Consider the following 20,427-nt stretch of genomic DNA (forward strand, 5'->3'; position numbering starts at 1 on the left):
GAGACCAGGCTGGGGCTCACCTTTACACCGTCTGTAGGCCTGGCGTCGTGTCCATCCTCACGTCAGTGAGTGAACTTGACCACGATACAAAAAACACCCGCCTACAACTTCCTGCATCTAATTTTACGATTTGGGCACGTACCCAAAACCACTTGGCATAAAGGGCGAGACACCTCCACGCACGACCTCTGCAGGTTTAATCTCATTTCTAGTTTTCTCTGCCAGAAGAGCGAGGACTGTTCCCCAGGCCGTGCACACAGTCCATACGGTTGGTTTAGGGGGCGTGGCCACCCACGGTACTCTTTAGTCTTTCGAGCCACACGAACATCAGACCGACGCTACAGCTAAGGCCCCCCGCCCCTCTTCCCCGCCCCAAGGTACGCCAACCCTACAATGACACAGGCCCGACCACAGTGTCCTCGGCATCCTGGCACCAGGGCCTCCCAGCGTGGCCGGCTCTGCGAGCGGCCCCACCCTGCACGCCTATTGAGCCGAGTCCCAGGATGGCCCGGAAGGACCAGGGCGGGGACTCGAGTGTCTCCTCCTCAAAGTGTCCGCCACAGGGGAGACACTGCCCCGGCGCTGGGTGTGGCTCTGCAATCAACGAGACATACCTTTCTCGAAGGCCAACGGCTCCACCCACCCGGGAGGAAGGGGCAAGAGGTCCCGAGGGCACACATCTGGCGCACGGAGCGGCTGCTGCCAGGATGGCTCTTGCCCGAGCCACCCGCCCCCCCCCCCCCGCCCCCTCTGCCCTCCCGAACGTGTCTGCCCTGGCACGCCCTAACCACGCACGGCCCCTTCCCTCTGCCGTCCCCACAGACACTACGGGGTCAGGGGCGGGCGGGATCTCCGCCCCCAGCAGGCCCCTGCAAGCGGGACGGCGACACTCCGGGAAGAGCTGTCCGTCTGACGCGTGTGCCGCACGCGGGACCCTGCGGTCCGACGGTCAGCTCTGCGACTCTGAGCAAGTCATTTCCTTTCTCTGAGCCTCAGTTTCCTCTGGGTAACACGCGCAGCCCTGCCCTGAAATCCGACACCGGAGTGACAGCTGCTCCCGTGCAGGAAAACAGCGGGTCTGACACGCACTCGGAGAACCAGTGTCATCGCCTACACGTCGGGCTGCGAGCTACCAGTGAGTACGCAGAGCAGCCCAGCACCTCACTCTCGCTTCCTCTCAGTGGGGCGCCTGCAGAGTGCACAGCCTGGGGACCCGAATCAGCTCAGAGCTACGTGCTCGCACACTTGTGAGTCGGCGAAGACGCTGACAGCGCTCCTTCCGACAGGCCCCTCTCCCCTCAGCTCGTCACTCCCCTCACGGCACGCACGCACGCGTGTACGAACACACAAGGACACGGCCCCCGCCTGGCTCATCTGAGCATGAGGTCTGTCCCGTACACCGGGGGGCCAGGCACTCACACACGGAGAGCTACACCTCCACCCCTGAATCCTTCCGGCCCTTTCCCAGCCGTGCAATTCCACAGCCCGCTTCCCAGCTCCCCGCAGGCTCCTGGCACCCGGGGCTCCCCGTCCCGTAACCACATTCTCCCCGAGAGGCCTCACGGCAGCTCCTACCCCGAGACCCCCGTGCAGCCTGAGTGCATGGGCACGGGGTCGTCAGGCAGCGAGGCGAGGCGAGGCGAGGCGCACAGGACCCTCCCGTCCCACGCGCACACCGTGCCCGGCGGCAGGGCCCGGCTCGGCGTGGAGACAGGGTGGCGGGAGGATCCCCGCAGGAAGCCAGTACCTTCTGCTGGACAGCCGCTGGGCCCGGGGCAGCCTGTGGCTGGATGGCTTTCTGCTGCTGCACGGCTTGCTGCTTCAGCTTCAGCAGCTGCTGGACGTGCACGGGCTGGGCCACGACGGTCTGTCCTGTGAACACGACCAAGTCCTTAGTCACAGAGCTCAGGAGGGACGCGGGTCTCGGGGCTTCCCTGAAGCTCCCTGCATCTCCCTGAGCCGCTGGGTGGTTCAGACTGACGGCCGTCCCTATAGAAAACCTCACGCGGGATCTGTGCGGGACAAACACGGCCACCGCACGGGCACGTTTACGTGGTTTCTGGGCTCATGAGGACGTTCACGTAAAGGTACGGGGAGCTCAGAACGTTAACGGTTAAACGAAAGGCCAAACCTTGTACTTGGGAAGCCGAGGGACACTCCGGCTGGAGGTGCATTGCCCTGACATGCTCGACGTGGGCGTCCAGCACGGAAGCCGCCAGGGCGGGTGGCCACCGTGCCAGAGGACACGCTGGCCCCGCTCGAGGCTCTAAGCGCAGCGGGGGGGGGGGGGGGGGGGGGGGGAGGGGCCGCACAAGACAGGCACCTGCGGCTTTCTGCGGCTGCCCGATGGCCACACTGATCCCGGCAACGTTCATGGGCAGGGTCGTCACACCCGGCGAGGAGACCACGGCCGCAGGCACGGACACCACCGGAGGCTTCGCCAGCGCCACCTGGGCCGGCTGGGGCGCCTGAGCCTGCATCTGCCCTTGCGCCTGCAGCTGCGAAGGGGGAACCCGGGTCTAAACAATGAAAATAATGGGAGAGTCCAGAGATGTTCGGGACGGCACGTGTCTGTGCAAACATTTCCCCACAAGAGGCCAAGCGGTGGGAAACGACTCACAAAGTGAAAAGTGGTTGTCGGCTGAAGGAACATACGGGGGCGTGGGCTCATCTACGCTTGACCTGCCACCGGCGGGCGCGGGGACGGGGGCTCCATGAGCCCCACGTGCTGCACACCCACACTCGCGATCAGACCCTGCCACGCAGCTCGCACCTGTGCCTCTCCGCCCCCGATCCCCGGAGGAGCCCCGGCCTGCAGCGTCTGCTGCACAAGCCGTCTCCCGCTCCTTCCGCTACGACTGAAGGCCGGCCTGCCGCCCCCTCCTGTGGCCCCTGCCGCACTCTTCCAGAAAGCTCTCCCACGGATCCCACCTGTTGCTACTCAGTCATCACGCTGCTACCGAGTGCTCGTCGATTATGTTGCATCTTCGGAAAGGAAAACAGATCCACTTTACCCGTGCAAGCACTCGGTTAACCCTAAACCTACACACACGTGAGTGTGAAAACCAGCGTTGAGCCCATGAGACGTTCTCACCTTCGTGACTTGCTGCGAAAGTGTGCAAGCGGGACGACTTGCACGTAGCTTGTGGTCGGTTTCTCTGCCTTTTGCCACATCATCGTCCAAAGCTGCGTGCTGTCCCAACGAGTGGGACGCCACTGCACTATTTGGTAAAGTCCCCAGTTAAGGGGGACCTACGTCCCTCCTCTAACACGCCCGAAACGACAGGATTGTGCGCCCGGCACGTGGCACTCCTCCTACTAGTTCTTTAGAGGGAACAGACACAGGTCCCCAAGGTAAACTGGTGAGCAGTTTTTGGCCGAATCACTGGAACTCTCCCCAGAGTCGGAGCCGATCTCCCTCCGGCGACCCTGCAGGGGGCATGTGCCGGCAGCCTTCCCTACACCCTGGCCACCACACGTGATCCCCACTCTTGTTTGAACTTAACGTTTCTTGTGAATACAGGCAGAACCACACTTGCCTTCCCGGTTCCCGTCCACTCCCACCCGTCTTGCGGCCTTAGAGCAGGCGTGAGGCACACGCACAGCAGAGCCTGAGCACCCAGCCCGAGCCGCCCAGTGGCAGGCGACTAGCAGTACGATTTGGGCAAGTTACCTGAGCTGTGGGCCTCAGTCTGCACACCTGCACCGTTGAGTGCACACTCAAACCCCCCTACTCCTGCCTCGGCAGCAGCCTGCGAGCACTGATCACGTGAGGTCCAGGGCCTAGGGCGGCGCCTGGCCCGGAGCAGGGTCCCTGCCGTTAGCGGTCACTAGGGCCAGAACGGGGGGCTCCCCAAGCAGGACACAGGCTCGCCTGATGGGACAGTGTCTGGCCCACAGCACATGAGACCCGCTCTTGCCGAATCTCACTCCTCTTCCCAGACGCTGATTTCACTGCGACTTTCTGCTCCCCTTCAGAAACCTCCAGAGCCTCTGGGCCGACAAAGCACAGGGACACCAGAGCCTGGTTTTCAGGCCTCGCCCACCTCCCGACATGGGCCTCGTCCCCAACGGAGCCTGGCCCTCCCTGCATCGTCTGGCTCACTCCCCGCCTCCTCCAGCTGCCCCGCCCGCCAAAGCTCTGGGCGGCGTGGGGAGGGAAGCGCACCTATCGCTTTCCTAGGAGGCCCGCCAGAACGCCTAGCGTCGGCCTGAGCAAGCAGTAACAGTCCACGTAAACGTTCAAAGACATTGCCTCGGAAAAACAAATGCATCAACTGGAACTTACGAGCCGGGCCACCTGGAGGTTGGCCACGGTGGTGCCCGTGAGCAGGGCTCCGGGCCGCGGGGCCGTGACCGTGGCCAGCTGGGGGCTCTGCTGCGGCGTGGGTGGCGGGGCCTGCACTTGCACTTGTGTGGCGGGCTGTGGGGGCCCTGGCGGGGCCTGCGGTGGGGGGGCCTGCTGGGGCAGCTGCAGTTTCTGCTTCTGCATTTTGATCAGATGTTCCTAAAACCCAGATAAAGTAGCTTTTCATCAATATTAGCCGCATTCCAAATCCATAAATCTTGGTTTCAAGTTATCGTTGAACTATCCATTAAACACCGAGGTAGACAGTTGCTAATACGCAATATGCAAACCATAATCTAGGGGCTTTCTGACATTTTTTAAAAATGTTCTTTTATGAAAAACTAGCATTATTGACGCAAACTAGAAACAGTAATTCTGACAGATGAGTGAATTCACAGCAAAATTTCTTGGTTTCTCTCACTCGCGAACAAGTGACCTTAAATCCGTAACCTATAAAATTTTTAAAGTCTATAAATCGTAATCCTTTTTGAACTTCTAAAGTTTATTAGGAGACGTGCATCAGCTCTCAACTTTTTGTTCTAAGTGTCTCCAAATGAATACAATCGATAAAGAAGTCTCATGCCTTTAAGTTAAAACATTAAGATACCAAAACAGCCCAAAAACTATTTTAAGGAGTCAATTTTCTTTTCAGAGAACTTAGGCTGTGAAATTCCTATCAGATCTGTGTCTACATGGGGACAATGACAACAACTCCGAAATCGACTTCAGAGAGAGCAGGCCGTGCCCAGGCACAGGCAAACGAGTGAGTGATCGGGAGGCCCTGGCAGCCGTGGCAGGCCCTCGTGTCCTGGGGAGAAGCAGGACACGGAGGAGGGAAGGCAGTGCGGGGGGGGGGGGGGGGAGAGGGAGCTGGGCCCAGTAACTTTCTAATTTAAGGGCCGTCCCCCAGACTTCTGCAGTAACGGCCATGTTCTAGACCCGGGCTGTCCCATCCGGTAGTCACAGAGCCCCTGACACATGGCTGGCGCGACAGGAGCTGAGTGCTTTCTCTGGGATCACTTCTGGGCCTTCTGGCTATGATCGAGTGTGAATGCTGCATCAGGTGGCTCGTCCTTTCTCTGGTGCGCCTGGGGCCTCACTAGTGGAGCCTCGGCTGAGGGCTTGCACACCCCCCCCCCCCCCCAGCCCTCCGCATGCCCTCTTGCCCCTCTGCAAGCAAAAAGGGCAGGCCCAAGGTCAGGTACTTACTGTGGCAGGCCTGGGAACTAGCTGGAACTCTAAAACACTGTCTTGTTTCTAGCAGTTCTGTCTCTCTACTCACTACCCGTGCCAAGCAATGGCGCTTTTCCAATGTGGCAGATACAGTATCTCCCTTCAAAGTGAACGTATTTTTGTACACGATTGCACAGGTGGTGCAGAGCGGCAAAAATCAGGAACGTCAGGACTCAAATCACTTTGAGGAACAACACCGCACATGCGCTCCGCGTCACCATTTTCTCTGGCTGGGGACGGAACCTCTACTTCGGAGCCTGAACTGCGGCGCACAGCGCCAGAAAGCGAGCGGGAAGACACGTCTCCAGAGCGCTGTGACCAGACCGCTCACACGACCGTGGGGGGACACCGTACGGAGAGTGGTTGTTAAAGACGAGACAAGCACGCTTCCCCCAAAGACCACAGCGGATCCGTGCAGAACACACTGGGAATTCAATGACAACGCGAGGCATCGGACGGCGTGCGTGCGGTTTCCTGCCAGATACTCACCGGGGTCAGCTTGCCGACAGCTTTGATCTGCGCCGGCGACTGGGCCTGGCCCTGGATCTGCGGGACCTGCACCTGGGAGGGCGGCGGCGGCGGCGGCGGCGGCTGCGGCTGCTGCTGCTGCTGCTGCTGCTGCCTGAGCAGCTGGAAGTGTGCGGGCGTGATGGCCTTCCCGGGCAGCTGCACCCCTGCGGCTGGAGAGGGGCTCCGTCAGACCTCGCACGCACACGGCCCTCCCCTCCTCCCGTGACAAACGGCCACTCGAGGTCCCGGCTCGGTTTAACGGTGAGAAGGGTCACGCGGGAAACCGAACCCGCCTTTACCTTGGGACACCTGAGTCACCAAAGACCGGGTCGGGGTCTGCACCGGGGTCAGGCTGGTAGTGACCACGGCCGAGGCTGTCACAGAGGTAACCGCGCGAACGCTCTGGGTGGGTGCCAGGGACACCAGGTCGGACGAGGCCGTGGCCGGGGAGCCGACCGCTCGCGGCTGGGTGTGGACCACCTGGGCGGGAGCAGGGCCTCCGGAGGTCTGCAAGAGGCGACGGGGGAGGCCGTCAGGTCACTCGGCGCTTTTCTCTTTTCTCGGTCGTGGGAGGCAGAGGACCCCAATCTCTGAACCCAAGAAAACGGAGCGCTTTCCGGATCTCGGCGGCTTGACAGGCTGAACGTGCCGACGGAGCGAGTTCCACTAAAGCGGGTCGGTTAACCACAGAAAACCAGTCTGAGACGCCGGTGCTCCCGTCCCCGCTGTCCTCAAAGACTCTTGTCCCCGGGACACTGTGGTTTGGGCCATCCTCCAGACGACGGTGCTCACTCCCCAGACACCGAGCTTCTCCCGCCCCCGCACAGGCGCTGCCGCTCCCTGCGCCCCACACGTGGACCCTCCGAGCCACGGCCGCCCGCGTCCCGCCACGAGCAGTGGGCATGCCCCACTGACTCCCCTGGTCCCTGCCGGCCCCTCGGTGCGGACGGCCGCCCCGTCCCCATCCCCACGCGCGGACCCGGCACCACGCTCTGTGCTTCCCGGGCAGCCGTCCCGCTCCACGCGCCTCGACCCTGCTCTCCCGCCTTCCCTCACAGCACGTCTCTCTCCTGCTCTTCCCTCCCGAGCACGGGAGTCACGCTCATATGCCTCTGGTGGCTCCGCTAAAATTACCCCGTGAACACTAGCTAGAGTTTCCTCAACGGCGTCACACCCGTGCTCCTCCTGAGAGACCGCAGAGCCTTTCGGCGCCTCGGTCCCCCGCTGACTCACACGCCGCCGTCCCCGCACGTGGTCCCTGCTGTCGGCCCCGTGCGGAGTCGCTGTCGGGTCGGCGTCCGCCTCGCTCCTCACACCTTCCGTCTGTCAACAGCCGCCTTCTGCCTCAAGCGTGTTTCATTCGGCAACGGCCCACCGGCCGGGACCCGTCTTCGTCTGGGAATGCTACATTACCCTCGTTCTTCAAGGTATTTCCGGAAGAGATGGAATACCAGAGGTGGTGGTCACCGTCACTAGCTCATCGTGTCGTCCCAGCAGCTCCCGGCCTCATGGCCGGCGAGAAGGAAACCACCCCCGGAGGCGGCGTGCCGGGCTCGGGCTCCTTCCACGTCTCTCTGCGGCCGGCCCCGTGCGGGCGCGGGCTCCGTCCCGTGGTCCCGCATCGGGCTGCATGGGGACCGGTCGGGATTTCTGTAAGTACGGGTCAGTGCTGTCGCTCAGTTCTGGAAAACTCGCATCCTCAAATGCTACCTTTGCCCGCCCTCCTCCCTGTCTGGATTCTGATGCACCGCAGGCTCCCGGTCTACAGCCTCACGCGCTCTCTTCCGCGCACTCCCTGCTGTCGCCCACACGGCACTGGGCGGGACTCCTCTTCCAGCTAATTCTCCCAACTGTGTGTAAACACGCTGTAGCCCGTTACCAGAGTTTTTCTTTTTTTCAATCCTGGTAACCATGTTTCTCACTCCCAGACGTTCTCTATGGTGAACCCTGGACGGGTGTGGGGGCCACAGGCGCCAAAGCCCCTGCACAGTTGGAAATCCACAACTTTGCCCTAAAACTTGACTACTACCCTCCGGCTGACAGAGAACAGACTTGTGGCTCCAACTCTGGAGGGAGAGAGGCCTCACCCTGCGCCGCCCCTGCGGGCAGCACGAGGGTGGAGGGAATCTGGGGTTCACTTCTGGCTCGGCCGCGCGTCCCGGGAAGAGCCGCCGGGCTTCCGGCTCACGGGGTCGGCACCTCTGTCCAGACACCCCAGGGGTGAGCGAGCCTCAGGCTCACACGGGGTCCCCTGTCCGGCGACACGGGTAAGAGGCACCGCAAGGCAGACACCACGTCGGTGCAGTTTCTCTGCATTTCTTCCTCCTTAGACTTTGCCCTAATACGTTTTTCGTCAGCTCCTTAAAACTTTTAAAGAGATAATGAATGAGTCTTCTGTATCCAATGGTTCTGATGCATTTCATTAGAGAGCAGTGTAAGTAACAGGCCTGACCTCATTACCAGAAACAGAAGCCCGTTCCTGGACTTCTGAGACGGTCTTCCCTCTGCCCTTTTCTTCTCGGGTCCCATTCTGCGACACACGCAGCGTCACGGGAACTGTCCTAGAGCACACCTCTGCTCAGGCACTTCCCAGGGCTCCCAGCTGCTGGCGAACAAACCCATATCCTTCAGCCGGACACACAAACCCTAAGACCAGTGAGCTCAACGTCCCACGGTGCGAGCGCGCAGGGCCCCTCTGGGAGGGGGATTCCTGCCTCCGTTCAGACGTCTGTTTGTGCCCCCTGAACAGAACCATCCGCCAGGCCCCGTACACGCCTTCCCAGTGCTGAAGAGTCGCGGGCATGGACGACGTCGTCCCGTCCTCTGGAAGCTCAGAGAGGCCTCCCTGGTACCTGTCCCTCTTGGGCGGTCCCGCCGCAGGACTCTCAGAGCCCTGGGAAGTACGCCGTGTGGGACTCCATATTCTACTCCCACGTCGCCACAAAGAGTATCTCGTCTCTGAGAGCTACTCAAAAAACACGTCACGGATGGATTACTTTACCTCCTATAAACGTCAAATGTAGAAACGGGTCTTTTTCAAAACAGAACGAGTGCAACGACTTGGGTGTCCACCCTCACACCAGGAGTGCTACTGGCCACGCAGGACATTCGTAACGCCACACGCCCAGCCACTGGCTGCTGTTATTAAGACGCCAAATCAAAAGTGCTTTACTGCAAAGCATAAAGAAAAATAAGTAAAGTAATCCTAAATGATACGCTAGAAAAACTTCTCATTTACGCCGTAGCACAGACAGTATAACTCTCCCATTTCCGGTACACGGACCTACGAGTGTTCACAGGTGCATGTGGCCAAGCAACCACCGCAATCTAGATACAGATCGTATTGTCTCCTGTCTCTACCGTTTTGCCTTTCCCACATTATTTAAACGTGAGGCCTTCTGAAATGCTGCTCACTGGCAAACCTTGTCACGCGGGCCAGGAGCCCACTGTGCACGGCGGGGTGTTCCTAGAGGGAGCGGACGTGCCAGCTGGCCCTCCCATCCATTCATGGCTGAAAGTCCTGGGGTCGCTTCCACTCCGAGTGACTATGAATGAAGCCCCCTGCACACACACTCAGGCTTTCTGTGCAGAAGCGTGCTTTCGCTTCCCTGGGGGAAATCCTAGGCGTGGAGGTGCGAGGCTGTGCGGCAGGCTGCCTTCCCGCATTTCCCACACGACGCTAAGACTCCGCCATCAGCAGCGCGAGCTCCAGGCGGGCGGCCAGGTCTGGTTTCTAAAGCCGCGCTCAGAGACACGCGCCGGCACACCTCACTGGGCCCTTCGCCTGCTTTTCCCTGAGGACTAACAACGTCCAACCCCTGTCCACGCCTGTTGTCCCTGCTTCTTCTTCGGGGAGGTGACTGCTCAGATCTGTGGTCCGCTGTCTGAAACTGTTTTCTTACTGCAGACTCCTCATTCAATCTACAAACCGGTCCTTCATCACACGTGGCCAACACGCATTTTCCAAGCTTTCCATTTTCTTAATATGTTTCAAGCACCAGATGTTGACTTTCACGAAGGCTAACTTTCGGTCTCCGTCCAAAGCAAGGGAGCAAAGCTGTTCTCCCAGGGTTTCCGTGTACGGGTCCTTCTGTTTCGGGTTTTACGTTTGAGTGTACGATCACCTCGGGTGACTCCTCGTACCCGGCGGGGGCCCGGCTCGTGGTCTCGCAGGCCTCCCAGCGCCACTCGTTGAGAAGACCAGGCTCTCCCCTTGTGGTCCTCTGGCGCTCTCCATGGAGACCAACGCCCAAGCGCACGTGGGTCTCTTTCTGGACTCGGTACCCCATTCTGCGGAGCTGTACCTGCCCTGCCACCGGCACCTTGTCTCAATCACTACAGCAGCACCTTTCGTAGGAGACGCTTTCAAAACCAAGAGGGACAATACTCTACTTGTCAGAGCACTGCTCGCGCAGGGCACGTGCCGTCTTTGGGTACGTGACTAAACTGGAAACGGGGATGTAAGTTGAGCCTCCTCAGTCTCGTTTATTTTTGTCATTTACAGCGAAGCACCAGGGGCAAGGAGGTGGCCAGACACGGCGTGTGTCTTGGTGAGTGCAAGGTCTCCCGGTTCTGCGCTCAGAGGGTCTCACGGCCCCACGGCTTTCCCTCTGCCCGCTTCCCACGCACAGGTCTGGCCGCCCCACGAGCGGACCACACCTCCTGCGCTTCGCACCCCACCTGGCCCTCGCATGCCCACCCGTACGGTTCCCCCAAGAGTGGCCCTCTCTGCGGCCCCACGTCCCCCCAAGCAAATCTGTCACGGTACGTGAGGCGCCCCCGTCAGTGGAGTCTGCGACCCAGCCTCACGACCCGCCTTTCTCCTCCCACAACCGCTACAGGGATTTCAACACACGCCCTCAGCAAGCACACCGCGGACGCCGTTCCCTGAACACTCACATCATCTTAGGAAATTCAAGCTGGGTCGGTACTTTCTGCCCCATTGGGATATTTCTTTAAAAAGCAAACAACTTTTGGGGCAACCCCTGGCTTAGTCAGTACAGCCCCTGATCTTGGGACTGTGAGTTTGATCCCCACATTCGGTGTAGAGATCACTTTAAAACGATAAATAAATACAAACAAGTTCCGCGGGGTCCTAAGTCTCACGTGCTACCGAAGGTCCCCGTGCGCAGGGACAACTCACGGTCAAGGCTCCCGGTGCCACGGGTGAAGCAAGACGCTTATTAATTGACTGGAAGGTGGCGGCAGGGACACCCGCGATGGTGTTCACGATGACGTTTCCACTCACTGTGCCTGTGGGGAGAGACCTGTGAGGCAGGAGCACGGGGATGCAGGAGATTCTCATGGGAGCGTCTGTGACCCCTTACCTGTGGGCATGCTTGTCCCCGTGACGGACGTTTTAATGGCTCCCGCCTGCTGAAAACAGAAAAGCATCTGGATTTCAGGACAAATTCTTCCCTGCGTAAAACCTCCGAGTGTTTCCACTTCATCGGAATCATCCAAACGCATGCCTAGTTCCACAGCCCCATGGCCGACTCCTGCCCCGTTCCTCTGGGGCCCCGGCCACACCAGCCGTCCCGACCCCCACAATCGCCAAGCCCGAGGCTCCATGCTAGCTGCTGCCCACTCTCTCCCCACAGACTGCCAGCACAAGGGCCGCACACAGAGTCCCTCCCCAACCACCCACCACTGTGCCCTTGGGGCCACGGGAGCAGGGGCTCCGTGAGCGAGTGAGCTTTCTGACGGAGGAACCGTCCAGGTCACGTGACAAGCCCACCGCAGCGGACGCAGCTACAGATGAGGACCCACGACCCCCACGCCCGGCAGTGGCGCTTCCCAAAAAGGTCCAGGCGTTCTCCCCACGTGTGACTCCAGTGTCCACACCGCATGGGGACAGGCCACGCGGGCGCACACGGTGAGGAGCACACCGGAGCACAATGACAGCAGCACAGGATGTGCGGGATCACGAGTCGGCCTTTCTTTCTCTGTTCCGTGCATCGCTGTACCCCTCTCCCTGACGGGCACCGAAGACCCATGCGCACGTGTGTGCGGGAACACGCCCACACGGGCACCGAGGAGAGGCGCGAGGGTCGGGACAAGGGAGTCTGCACGGTGACACCAATGGTCCCCGTGCCTCCGTGGCCCGACCTCACAGCGACACCTCACTCGGCCCAGCCCCAAACTTCCCGGCTGCCTCCACCTCCTACCCTGCCCAACAGCCCAGCCACGGAGCCCAGCGCGGGCGGAGCACGGCTGAGGGCGCCCCCTGTGGCCGCACGCTCCTGCCGGGGCAAAGCTGGGCCTTCCGCCTCCTGAGTAAGCCGTGCTTGTGTCTAAACAGACCCTCTGCACCGACCCCGTCTCCAGGGAGAGGTGTCCCCTCACCAGCACGGCAGCGCTGCCCACTGTCGTGATGGCCGGGGGCACCTTTGGCGGGGGCTGCGCGGGCTGTGCCTGGGGCTGCGCCTGGGCCTGCGGCTGGACGGCCGGTGGCCCCGGGGGCTGCTGGCCACCCGCTGCCTGGGGCTGGGGCAGAGGCGGGGGCGGCTGCTGGGGCGGCGGGGGCTGCGGCTGCGGTGGGGGCGGCGGGGGCTGTGCCACGGGCGGCTGCTGCGCCTTCTGCTGATCGGCCAACGCCTGCAGAGGCGGAGAGGAGAGGAGAGGAGAGGCGCCGTGGGGAGGAGCCCGCCCCCCACGCCCCCCACCCTGGCCCCACCCGGGGGCCCCGGCATCCACACCTTCTTTTCTTTGGCGATACGCTCTGCTCGAAGAGATGCAACCTGAATGGGAGGCAGCGGTTTGTCATAGTTGATGCCGCTGAAACACAAGAGCAGATGAGGAAGATAAACGGACGCGCTCGGGGGGAGCGGAGTACTCCAGAAAGGCAGGGGGCTCTCACCACCCGAGCAGCCAGGTGCCAGGAGGCCGCTGTGGTCAAGCCCCCTCGCAAGAAAAAAAGCTGCAGGAGTCGTCTAAGACCACGTCTCCCATTCCCTTTCCACAGAGAACCTTCCAGGAGGCAGGTCCGGTCTACCACAGCGGCAGCCGGTACAGTGCCGGGTACGTCGGGGGACTGAAACGCGTGCGTGCACCCCACGGCTAACCACCTGCTCCAGGCCGGGCCTCCCCTCCCCCAACCAGCAGAGCCATCAGTAGCCCCGTGTCCCCAGGCCCCGCTCCGGCCCTCCAGATGCCCCTGTGTCCACGACAACTAACATCAGGGCCTGGCGCCGCCAACACCCCCGGCTGGCCCCCCAATGGCTCCAGGCTGACCGGCAAAGCCCAGGGGGAGCCCAGGGGGAGCCCAGGGGGAGGGTGGGCCCCCTCAGAGCCCTCCCCATCCTGAGCCCTTGCTCCTGGGGGGGCGCCCCCCAGTTCCTATTCCCTCCCCATCTCCTCGACGCCTGCTGTCACAGAGAGTCCAGCTTTGTTTCAAGCCTCACGGACGCCCTCCCCGTTTCTGGGCCTTCCCTAGCAGGGCCCGGGCCGTGCCGCACCTATCGGGTGCCCCTGCACGTCAGCCCCTCACCGCCCCCATGCTCGTGCCAGCCCGCTCGGGACGTCTCACCAGATCCCACCGCCCTGCCCCTGCTCTCACGTGATCACCTGGGCCTTCCTCTGGCGGTGGTCCCTCCTGCACACAGGGCTCCCTGGGCCAGCCGGCTCCAGGCGGGGCCCCCACAGCTCGTCCCTTGTGCTCGTCCTGCAGACCTGCCTCGTAACCCGTCTCCCTCAGCCCCACGATGGGTGACCTGACACGCCCTCGCATCGGAGCGACATCCAGCAGGAACACCCCCGGTCCCCTCTGCCGGGCTGTTTCGTGCCGTCTGTCTGTGGGACAGACCTTCCACCTCCATGAGATCGGTCTGAGTTTGTGTCTTGCAGGCACAACAAACAAGATAAGAACGTGCCCTTCTGCTCGCTGACGAACCGCTGGGCCCAGCACAGCGCCAGGCACACAGCGTGTCAGTGAATGGTCCATCGCGGGGATCAATCCGCTAACTTAATCTACAAACACATACCGCGTGCCGGCTCTGTAACCCAGGCCCCAGAACCCCTACGTCCACAGACACACGGGTGCTACACGATTCGAGTACAGAAGGCAGAGGCGGTCTGCACCGTGAAGAAACACAAAGGACCACGGTCTGACTGTCGGCAAAGGGGAAAGGTGGTGTGCGAGGGGGGGCCGGGCACCAGCCACGTGGACATTCAGGGAAACCGTCCCGGGACCAGGAGGCGGGGAGCAACCCGCGGAGGCCAGGCCCGCAGAGCGGCCAGGACGGGCCGCCGGGGTCTCAGGGGAGACGGGCCAGCTCGGGACCACGCTGACAGCCGGGAAGGAGGAAGCAGGGCCCGTGGTATGCTGCAGACCGTCGCTTGGACGGCCAGGAAGGCTGGGCCCAGGTGGGCACCCAGGCTTCATCTAGACACGTGCTCCCTCGTCGTAAACCGTCCAACGCTCGGAAAGCAAGGGGAGCCTACGCCGAACACCCGGACGGCCGGCACTCAGACCCCGACGTGGCCTCACCGCCCCCGCTCACTCGTAACCGCGCGTCTCCCTGCCCACCCTTCGGTCCGTCCTTTGTTCTCTTTTGCTCACTCACAGAGCAGGTACACTCACCCCGACGCCTGGGGTACTTTCCAGACAGAACGCGACGTGTGCCAGGATAGAGGCGGGTACGGCTGAGAAAGGACAAAGCCTCTCCCGCTGCCCTGCCCGTCCGCCAGCGTACCCCGCAGGCTGCAGGCAGGGACAGACCCTTGTCACGGGAACGCCACGCGGGCAGTCGCTGGAGATAACCAGCCGCCGCCCGGACGCGTCGTCTGCACGGTTCACTGACCGCGCTGAGTCGAAGGGAACGTGAGAACAAAGACATTTCACATGACGAAAACGTGTCACAGATACAAAAATACCTTTCTGCCAACACGGAGGCGTGCTTGGGGTTTTTCTGAAAGGGATTCATGCCGAGCCTGCAGCACAGAAAGGAGACGACGGTTACCAGCAAGGACCGCCTGCGGGAGGACGCTCGCGGCAGGCCGCGCACGCTGGCTCCGTCACGGGCGGAAAGGGGAGCTCGGGGAGCATACAGAGGCTTGATGGGGGGGCTCCTCTTCCCGGCCGTCATCTTCATCAGGTCGAAGTGGCTCGTGTACAGCTGGGTGTGCGTGGCGTTCTCGTCCTGGGCGTACATCTGGCCCGTGCGCAGGGGACGGTTGTTCTTACTCTGAGACAAAATCGAGGGCAGCGCGTCAGGCGGGCGGCGGCTGATTCGGAGGCCTGGCGCTAGGCCTCCCAGATCGCGCGCGGGTCCTCCTTCCCGAGGTGGCACTGCCACCCGCCGGCTGCGGGTCCTCAGGCCTCTCCAGGCCTCTCCAGGCGCCTGCTCGTGTGAGCCCCGCGGAGGGAGGACTCCCCTTCCGCTGGGACGGCCGCTGGGCAAGGCGCCCGCGGTCGCATGCGTCGCGTGAGGCGGGGCCGGTGTGGCTGCCCCCACGGCAGACCTCCACCCGCACGCACAGAGGGGAGAGGCACGCGCGGGTGTCTGAGCCTGTTCTCGGGGGCTTCCGGCACCGTGTGTGGCTGGCGACCTTCCCCTTCACGTGTCCTTAAACCAAGCAGGGCTCTCTGGGACCGTCCTCTGCGGCTCCAGGCTCCGACCGCCCTGCCACCGGGAGTCAAACACTGCGTGTGGGATGGGAACTGAGACCTCTACACAGTAAGCGCCGTGCTGGGAGACGCGGTGCACGGGCACCTCCCTGCGTCGTCTGAGTGACGCCATTAAATCGAGCAGGGCGGCATCAGAGGAAAGCCAGAACGACAAGACGGGCGTGGGAAGGCCCCGAACGCGGACCTCATCTCCCACGTCACCGTACGGGGAAGGAAGAAAGGCGGAGCAGGCTGGGGACCAGGTACGTCACGAGAACACCAGCGGCCGTGGCAGGTGCTGAAGGGGCTCCGCTCCCACCCGGCTCCACCCAACACGCCGCCGCCGCCCCGCGTCTGTGAGCGCCACCCTCCAGGCGGAGTCTGCGCCCCACACGTGGCCCTCCGCACGCTGCCTACGGTTCGTTCGGAACGTCACCTTCGTGCCCGACACGTGTTTTGTCTTCTCCTAGGGGTTAACTTCACGTGTGACAAAGGAAAATAAAGCGTCAGCATCGTGTTTCCCGCGTTAACGCTACGGCTATAGCGCTTTCAACACATCAGACCGGACACGAGATTGTGCGAGGTCTCGTCGGTGAAGGCACCACAGGTGCTGTGAAAAACACTTGCTTTTTTTGTTCTTAAACAAAAAGCAAACGAATGCCCTGAGACGAACGTTTCTGGGAGAACGAACACGGAGACGATAGAGTGATTTTCACCCTTCGTCCGAGGACCGCGCGGGCCTCTGCCGCACGTGCCCTGTGAGGTCAGCGTGGGTGCAGGCCTTGGGACGTTCTCCGGAAGGGAGGCAGACGGGAGGCAGACGGGCGAGCGGCAAGACGGGAGGTGGCGAAGACAGCAGGCGACGGAGAGAAGCCCGCTCGGCTCAAGGAACGAGAAAAAGCGTGCAGGCGGACGCTCGTCCGCACAGCCGGCTCTTGGGGGTAGGGTGGGGAGAGGTCAGGCTGCCCCCACGGCCGGCTTCTCAGGAAAGACGCCAAGCACCCGGCCGCTGTGCGTTCGGCACGTGCCACGCGCGGTCGGCGGGACGGGGGTCCAGAGCCGGTCCTGCCACCGTGGCAGCCAACGGGCCCGGGGGGAGCACGGCAACGACACAAGCGGGAAGACACCGACAGACTCTTGAGGTAGAGCCAACGGAGTCAAAGAAAGGCTCTCGAGTTCACCCGACACCTTCTCAGGAAAGGAAAGGAAAAGAGACGAAGGTGGGCCAAGCTTGCGGACGGCACACAGAACTTTCCAGGTATGGGACCGTGGCCTGCACTGACGGCGGCCGTGAAGGCAGAGCCGTGGGTGCACGCCAGGGACGGCGCAGGCGACCCGCCTCGCCAGGCTCCGCGGAGCCGGGGGCCAGAGTCCCGTGGGTGCAAGGGGGATGGGGAGCGGGGGGGGGGGGGTGCTCACCTTGCCCTCCTCCCTCGGAATGAGCACGTTCTCGTAGCGGCTCCGGCACTGCTTGGAAGAGCGGTAGATGCGGCTGCAGGAGTTGACCACGTCGCTGACGAGGTCCCAGTTGGGCGTGTGGGCCGGGGACACGATGGCGAGGTTCAGAGGTAGCTCCAGGAGCTGTTTCACGGCCTAGAGGACGTTCCAGGCGACACGGGTCAGCGAGACCCACCGGCCGGTTCGCACGCTCTCCCAAGGGAGCACGGCGACGGGACGTGGGCCCGAGGGGCCCCGCGCTCACCTGCAGCAGCGCCCAGTCCTCGCTGATGAGCCACTCGGGGTTGTCCGGGCCCGACTCGGCCGTGGGTTTGGCAAACGTTGGCAGAGGCTTGGCAAACTGCGTCTGCTGCTTCAACAGAATGTTCTTCTTCTGCTCCTTCCCTTCCCGCCGCATTTTCAACATGCCGGGCGTCGCGCGGTCGAACAGCGAGCGGGGAGGGACGACGGGCTCCCCGTGGCGCTGTTTCTTCTTCCTGCCTGCGACTGCACGGAGGGCTTTCGTCAGCCAGGCGGCCGACGGGAGACCGCGCCTCCGGGCGAGGGGCAGGAACGGGGCGGGGCGGGGGGTGCGGTCACCACAGAGCCGCTGGCGGACACGGACCCACCCTCCCGCTTCCACGCCAAGCGGGGCCACGGGGGCTCCTCCCCAGCCGCGAGCACAAACCAAGACACGCCAGCGTGGCCGCGGGGCGCACCTGACGGGTCCGTGCGGTGGCGCCTGCGCTCCTTCCTCACGTACACGGGAGGCAGCTTGGACTCCGGGATGGGTGTGCTTTCGTACGTGAGACACAGGACCGGGTCCACGTAGATGTCGTTGTCATCCTGGGGGGGCGTGGGCGGCGTCCAGAGCTGTGCACAGGAGGGAGAGCCTGAGCCGTGCGGCTCCGGGAGGGCAGCCACCCCGACGCACAGGGGCACCGGCACTCACCGGCATGACCTCCATCTGCCCGTCGGCACCTTCACAGACGTACTCCTGCGGGTGAGGGGCAGGCTCAGGGCGACCCGGTCCGAGACGCAGCCACAGGCCACCAACCGCCTACCCTGCGCCGGTGACGTTGCCCTGACCGCACTCGGGGAGAAGCCCGCAGGAAGCAGACACCTGCAGCCGAGGGTCAGGCCTCCCGCAGCGGCCACGGGAACAGAGAAGGGCCCGGCCCGGCAGCAGCGCCCCGCAGCCCGCACCCCGCGTACCGCACTGTAGGCGTCCTCCCTCGTGTAGGTGAGGAGCTGCTCGTGCTCCTGCTCCTGTAGCGCCCGCGCCTCCCTCTCCCGCTGGGCCCTGGCGTTCCGCGCCTCCCACTCCGTCACGGCGGTCAGCACGGCGTCCTGGCGGGGAGACCGCACACGGGGGCTCTGGGACTCCCGACGCCGCGGCCCGGCTCGCCGCGTCACCGGCTGAGCCCCTCTCCGGCCACGGGCTCTCTGGACCCCTCCCCGCCCCCAACACCTAGCCCTCCGACCCAGCCGGCATCAAGCGACTTCCGGTCGAATGAGAAGCGTTCCCTGGGGTTTCCCAAGACTTCCTTTTTGTCTCTTTCCACACCGGTGGGTTGGATTTTCATTCCCTGACTTCCTGGCAAGTCACTTTACTTCAGGCTGAACTTGCCTCTGAAGCCGAGGCCCTCGTGGGTGGTGGGACCAGAAGCCCGCCCACCTGCCCTTACCTCGCCGTTGCCCTCCTTCTCCGGGCCAGCGGGCGTGTGGAATAACTCCAGGTAATTCAGGGCATACTTTTCAATAGGTGTAAGCTGTTTCAAAAATCACGTTTTGAACGGAGTTAACAGCAAATCAAAAAGGTGAAGGTCCTTATATAACCCCCCGCCAACACCTGGATCGAGAAAAGGATCATTCTTTGTCACAGTGACAGCAGAAAACGTCATGAAAGGGTCAAGCGCTGAAACGTCTAGGTGTCCGGAAACTAAGTGAGTGGGAGCACAGAAGAGAAAGCGTCCAGACCTGTTCCATAAAGTCTGCTAACTCCTCCAGCTGCGATGGCTCTTCCTTCCACCCTGGGCCGTCGCCGTCGGGCGACCCTGGCACCGCTTCCTCCTCGGGTTTCTGGGCATCGTCCTCCAGGTACTCAATACTCTTGAGGGCCTAAAGAAATTATCGTTTAAATTACTTTCAGGTGTTTTTAAATAAAAGTATTTTGAAAAAGAGCGGCCCTGCATAAATGCCGACACGCCTGTGCCGCACACGGAGCCTCCCTGCGGTGACGGAAAACTAAGCGTGACGGAGGAGGGCAATGAACACGAGCGGCTCACGGCCACGGCAGACAGCAAGCCCCAGCGAAGGGCCGAGCGCTGCCGCGCCACAAAGCTCCCCGGCCCTGAGAACACAGAAGCGCGGGGCACCCCGTTCAACCTCGCAACCGGCACGCGGCACGGCCACGACTCAGATGAACGACAACCCTTCCACAGCACGACCGGGGGACAAACAACCCTACGCCGCAGCTGCCAAAACCGAGCCCACGGAAAAGGTAACGCAGACGACAGGCGTGTGAGACGGTCAGCATCACCACAGATCAAGAAACCAAGCAAGAGGAAGGAGGTGCCTTCCCACAGCCGGGAGCTCACGCCTGACAGGGGTGGGTGTGGATGGGCATGCTGGTGCATCGGACATGAGCCCACAGTCTCTGGTTTCGGGGTATCGATTACCGACTGTATAACCTCTTTTCTTGGCAATCTGGCAAAATCTGCAGTTTAAAATGTTACCTGACCTCACACAATACAGAAATCATTCCAGATCGCACATCTAAATATGAAGACCACTGAAGCATCTACAAGAAAACGAAAGAGGACGTCCAGACGACCCAGGGTAAAACGACCCAGGGTAAAGAGAACGTTTTTTAAGCCCCAACCATGATAAAGACGGGCTACTGGTTGGCTTCAGGACCCAGGGTTTCTGCTCATTGAAAGACAAGCAAACCACAGAATACACAAAGGTATTTTACAGATTCACCCAGAGCACATAAAAAGTGCCAACAAAACCACTAAGAAAAAGAAATAACCCAGTTAACACAAACAAGGGAGAAGGACACGAACAGGCACTTCACAAAAAAAGTGCCTGCCCTGCCAGGGAGCACACGGAGGTCCACAAATTCATGGGCCGACAGCAGCGACACAACACCAGAGACACGGCCCACATCCGCCAGCACGTGGCCGGAACGACACCCCCACGCCTCAGGTCCCATGCAGCCAACAGAGCATAGGTCGGCTCGGCCAGTCTGGAAAACTGCCAGTGGCACCTGCTAGTCACGTGCTCACTG

The 20,427-nt window shown here is 62.0% G+C and overlaps 1 protein-coding gene across 1 annotated transcript in view; it reads right to left on the reverse strand.

Annotated features, from left to right (window-relative positions):
* Nucleotides 1–20,427, reverse strand: part of EP400 (E1A binding protein p400) — a 97,535-nt gene that overhangs the window by 8,347 nt on the left and 68,761 nt on the right. Inside the window, 18 exon segments of the mRNA XM_047101062.1 lie at nucleotides 1,748–1,872; nucleotides 2,324–2,519; nucleotides 4,289–4,507; nucleotides 6,071–6,261; nucleotides 6,391–6,598; nucleotides 11,235–11,344; nucleotides 11,419–11,464; nucleotides 12,437–12,688; nucleotides 12,790–12,868; nucleotides 14,966–15,022; nucleotides 15,140–15,276; nucleotides 17,118–17,291; nucleotides 17,401–17,642; nucleotides 17,855–18,008; nucleotides 18,088–18,132; nucleotides 18,351–18,485; nucleotides 18,824–18,907; nucleotides 19,116–19,256. Coding sequence (XP_046957018.1) covers nucleotides 1,748–1,872; nucleotides 2,324–2,519; nucleotides 4,289–4,507; nucleotides 6,071–6,261; nucleotides 6,391–6,598; nucleotides 11,235–11,344; nucleotides 11,419–11,464; nucleotides 12,437–12,688; nucleotides 12,790–12,868; nucleotides 14,966–15,022; nucleotides 15,140–15,276; nucleotides 17,118–17,291; nucleotides 17,401–17,642; nucleotides 17,855–18,008; nucleotides 18,088–18,132; nucleotides 18,351–18,485; nucleotides 18,824–18,907; nucleotides 19,116–19,256 — 2,595 coding nt within the window.

The sequence above is a fragment of the Lynx rufus genome, unplaced genomic scaffold, assembly GCF_022079265.1.
Source record: "Lynx rufus isolate CCGP_SWC_20201006 ecotype Redwood Valley unplaced genomic scaffold, mLynRuf1.p SCAF_55, whole genome shotgun sequence".
Lineage (NCBI taxonomy): Eukaryota > Metazoa > Chordata > Mammalia > Carnivora > Felidae > Lynx > Lynx rufus.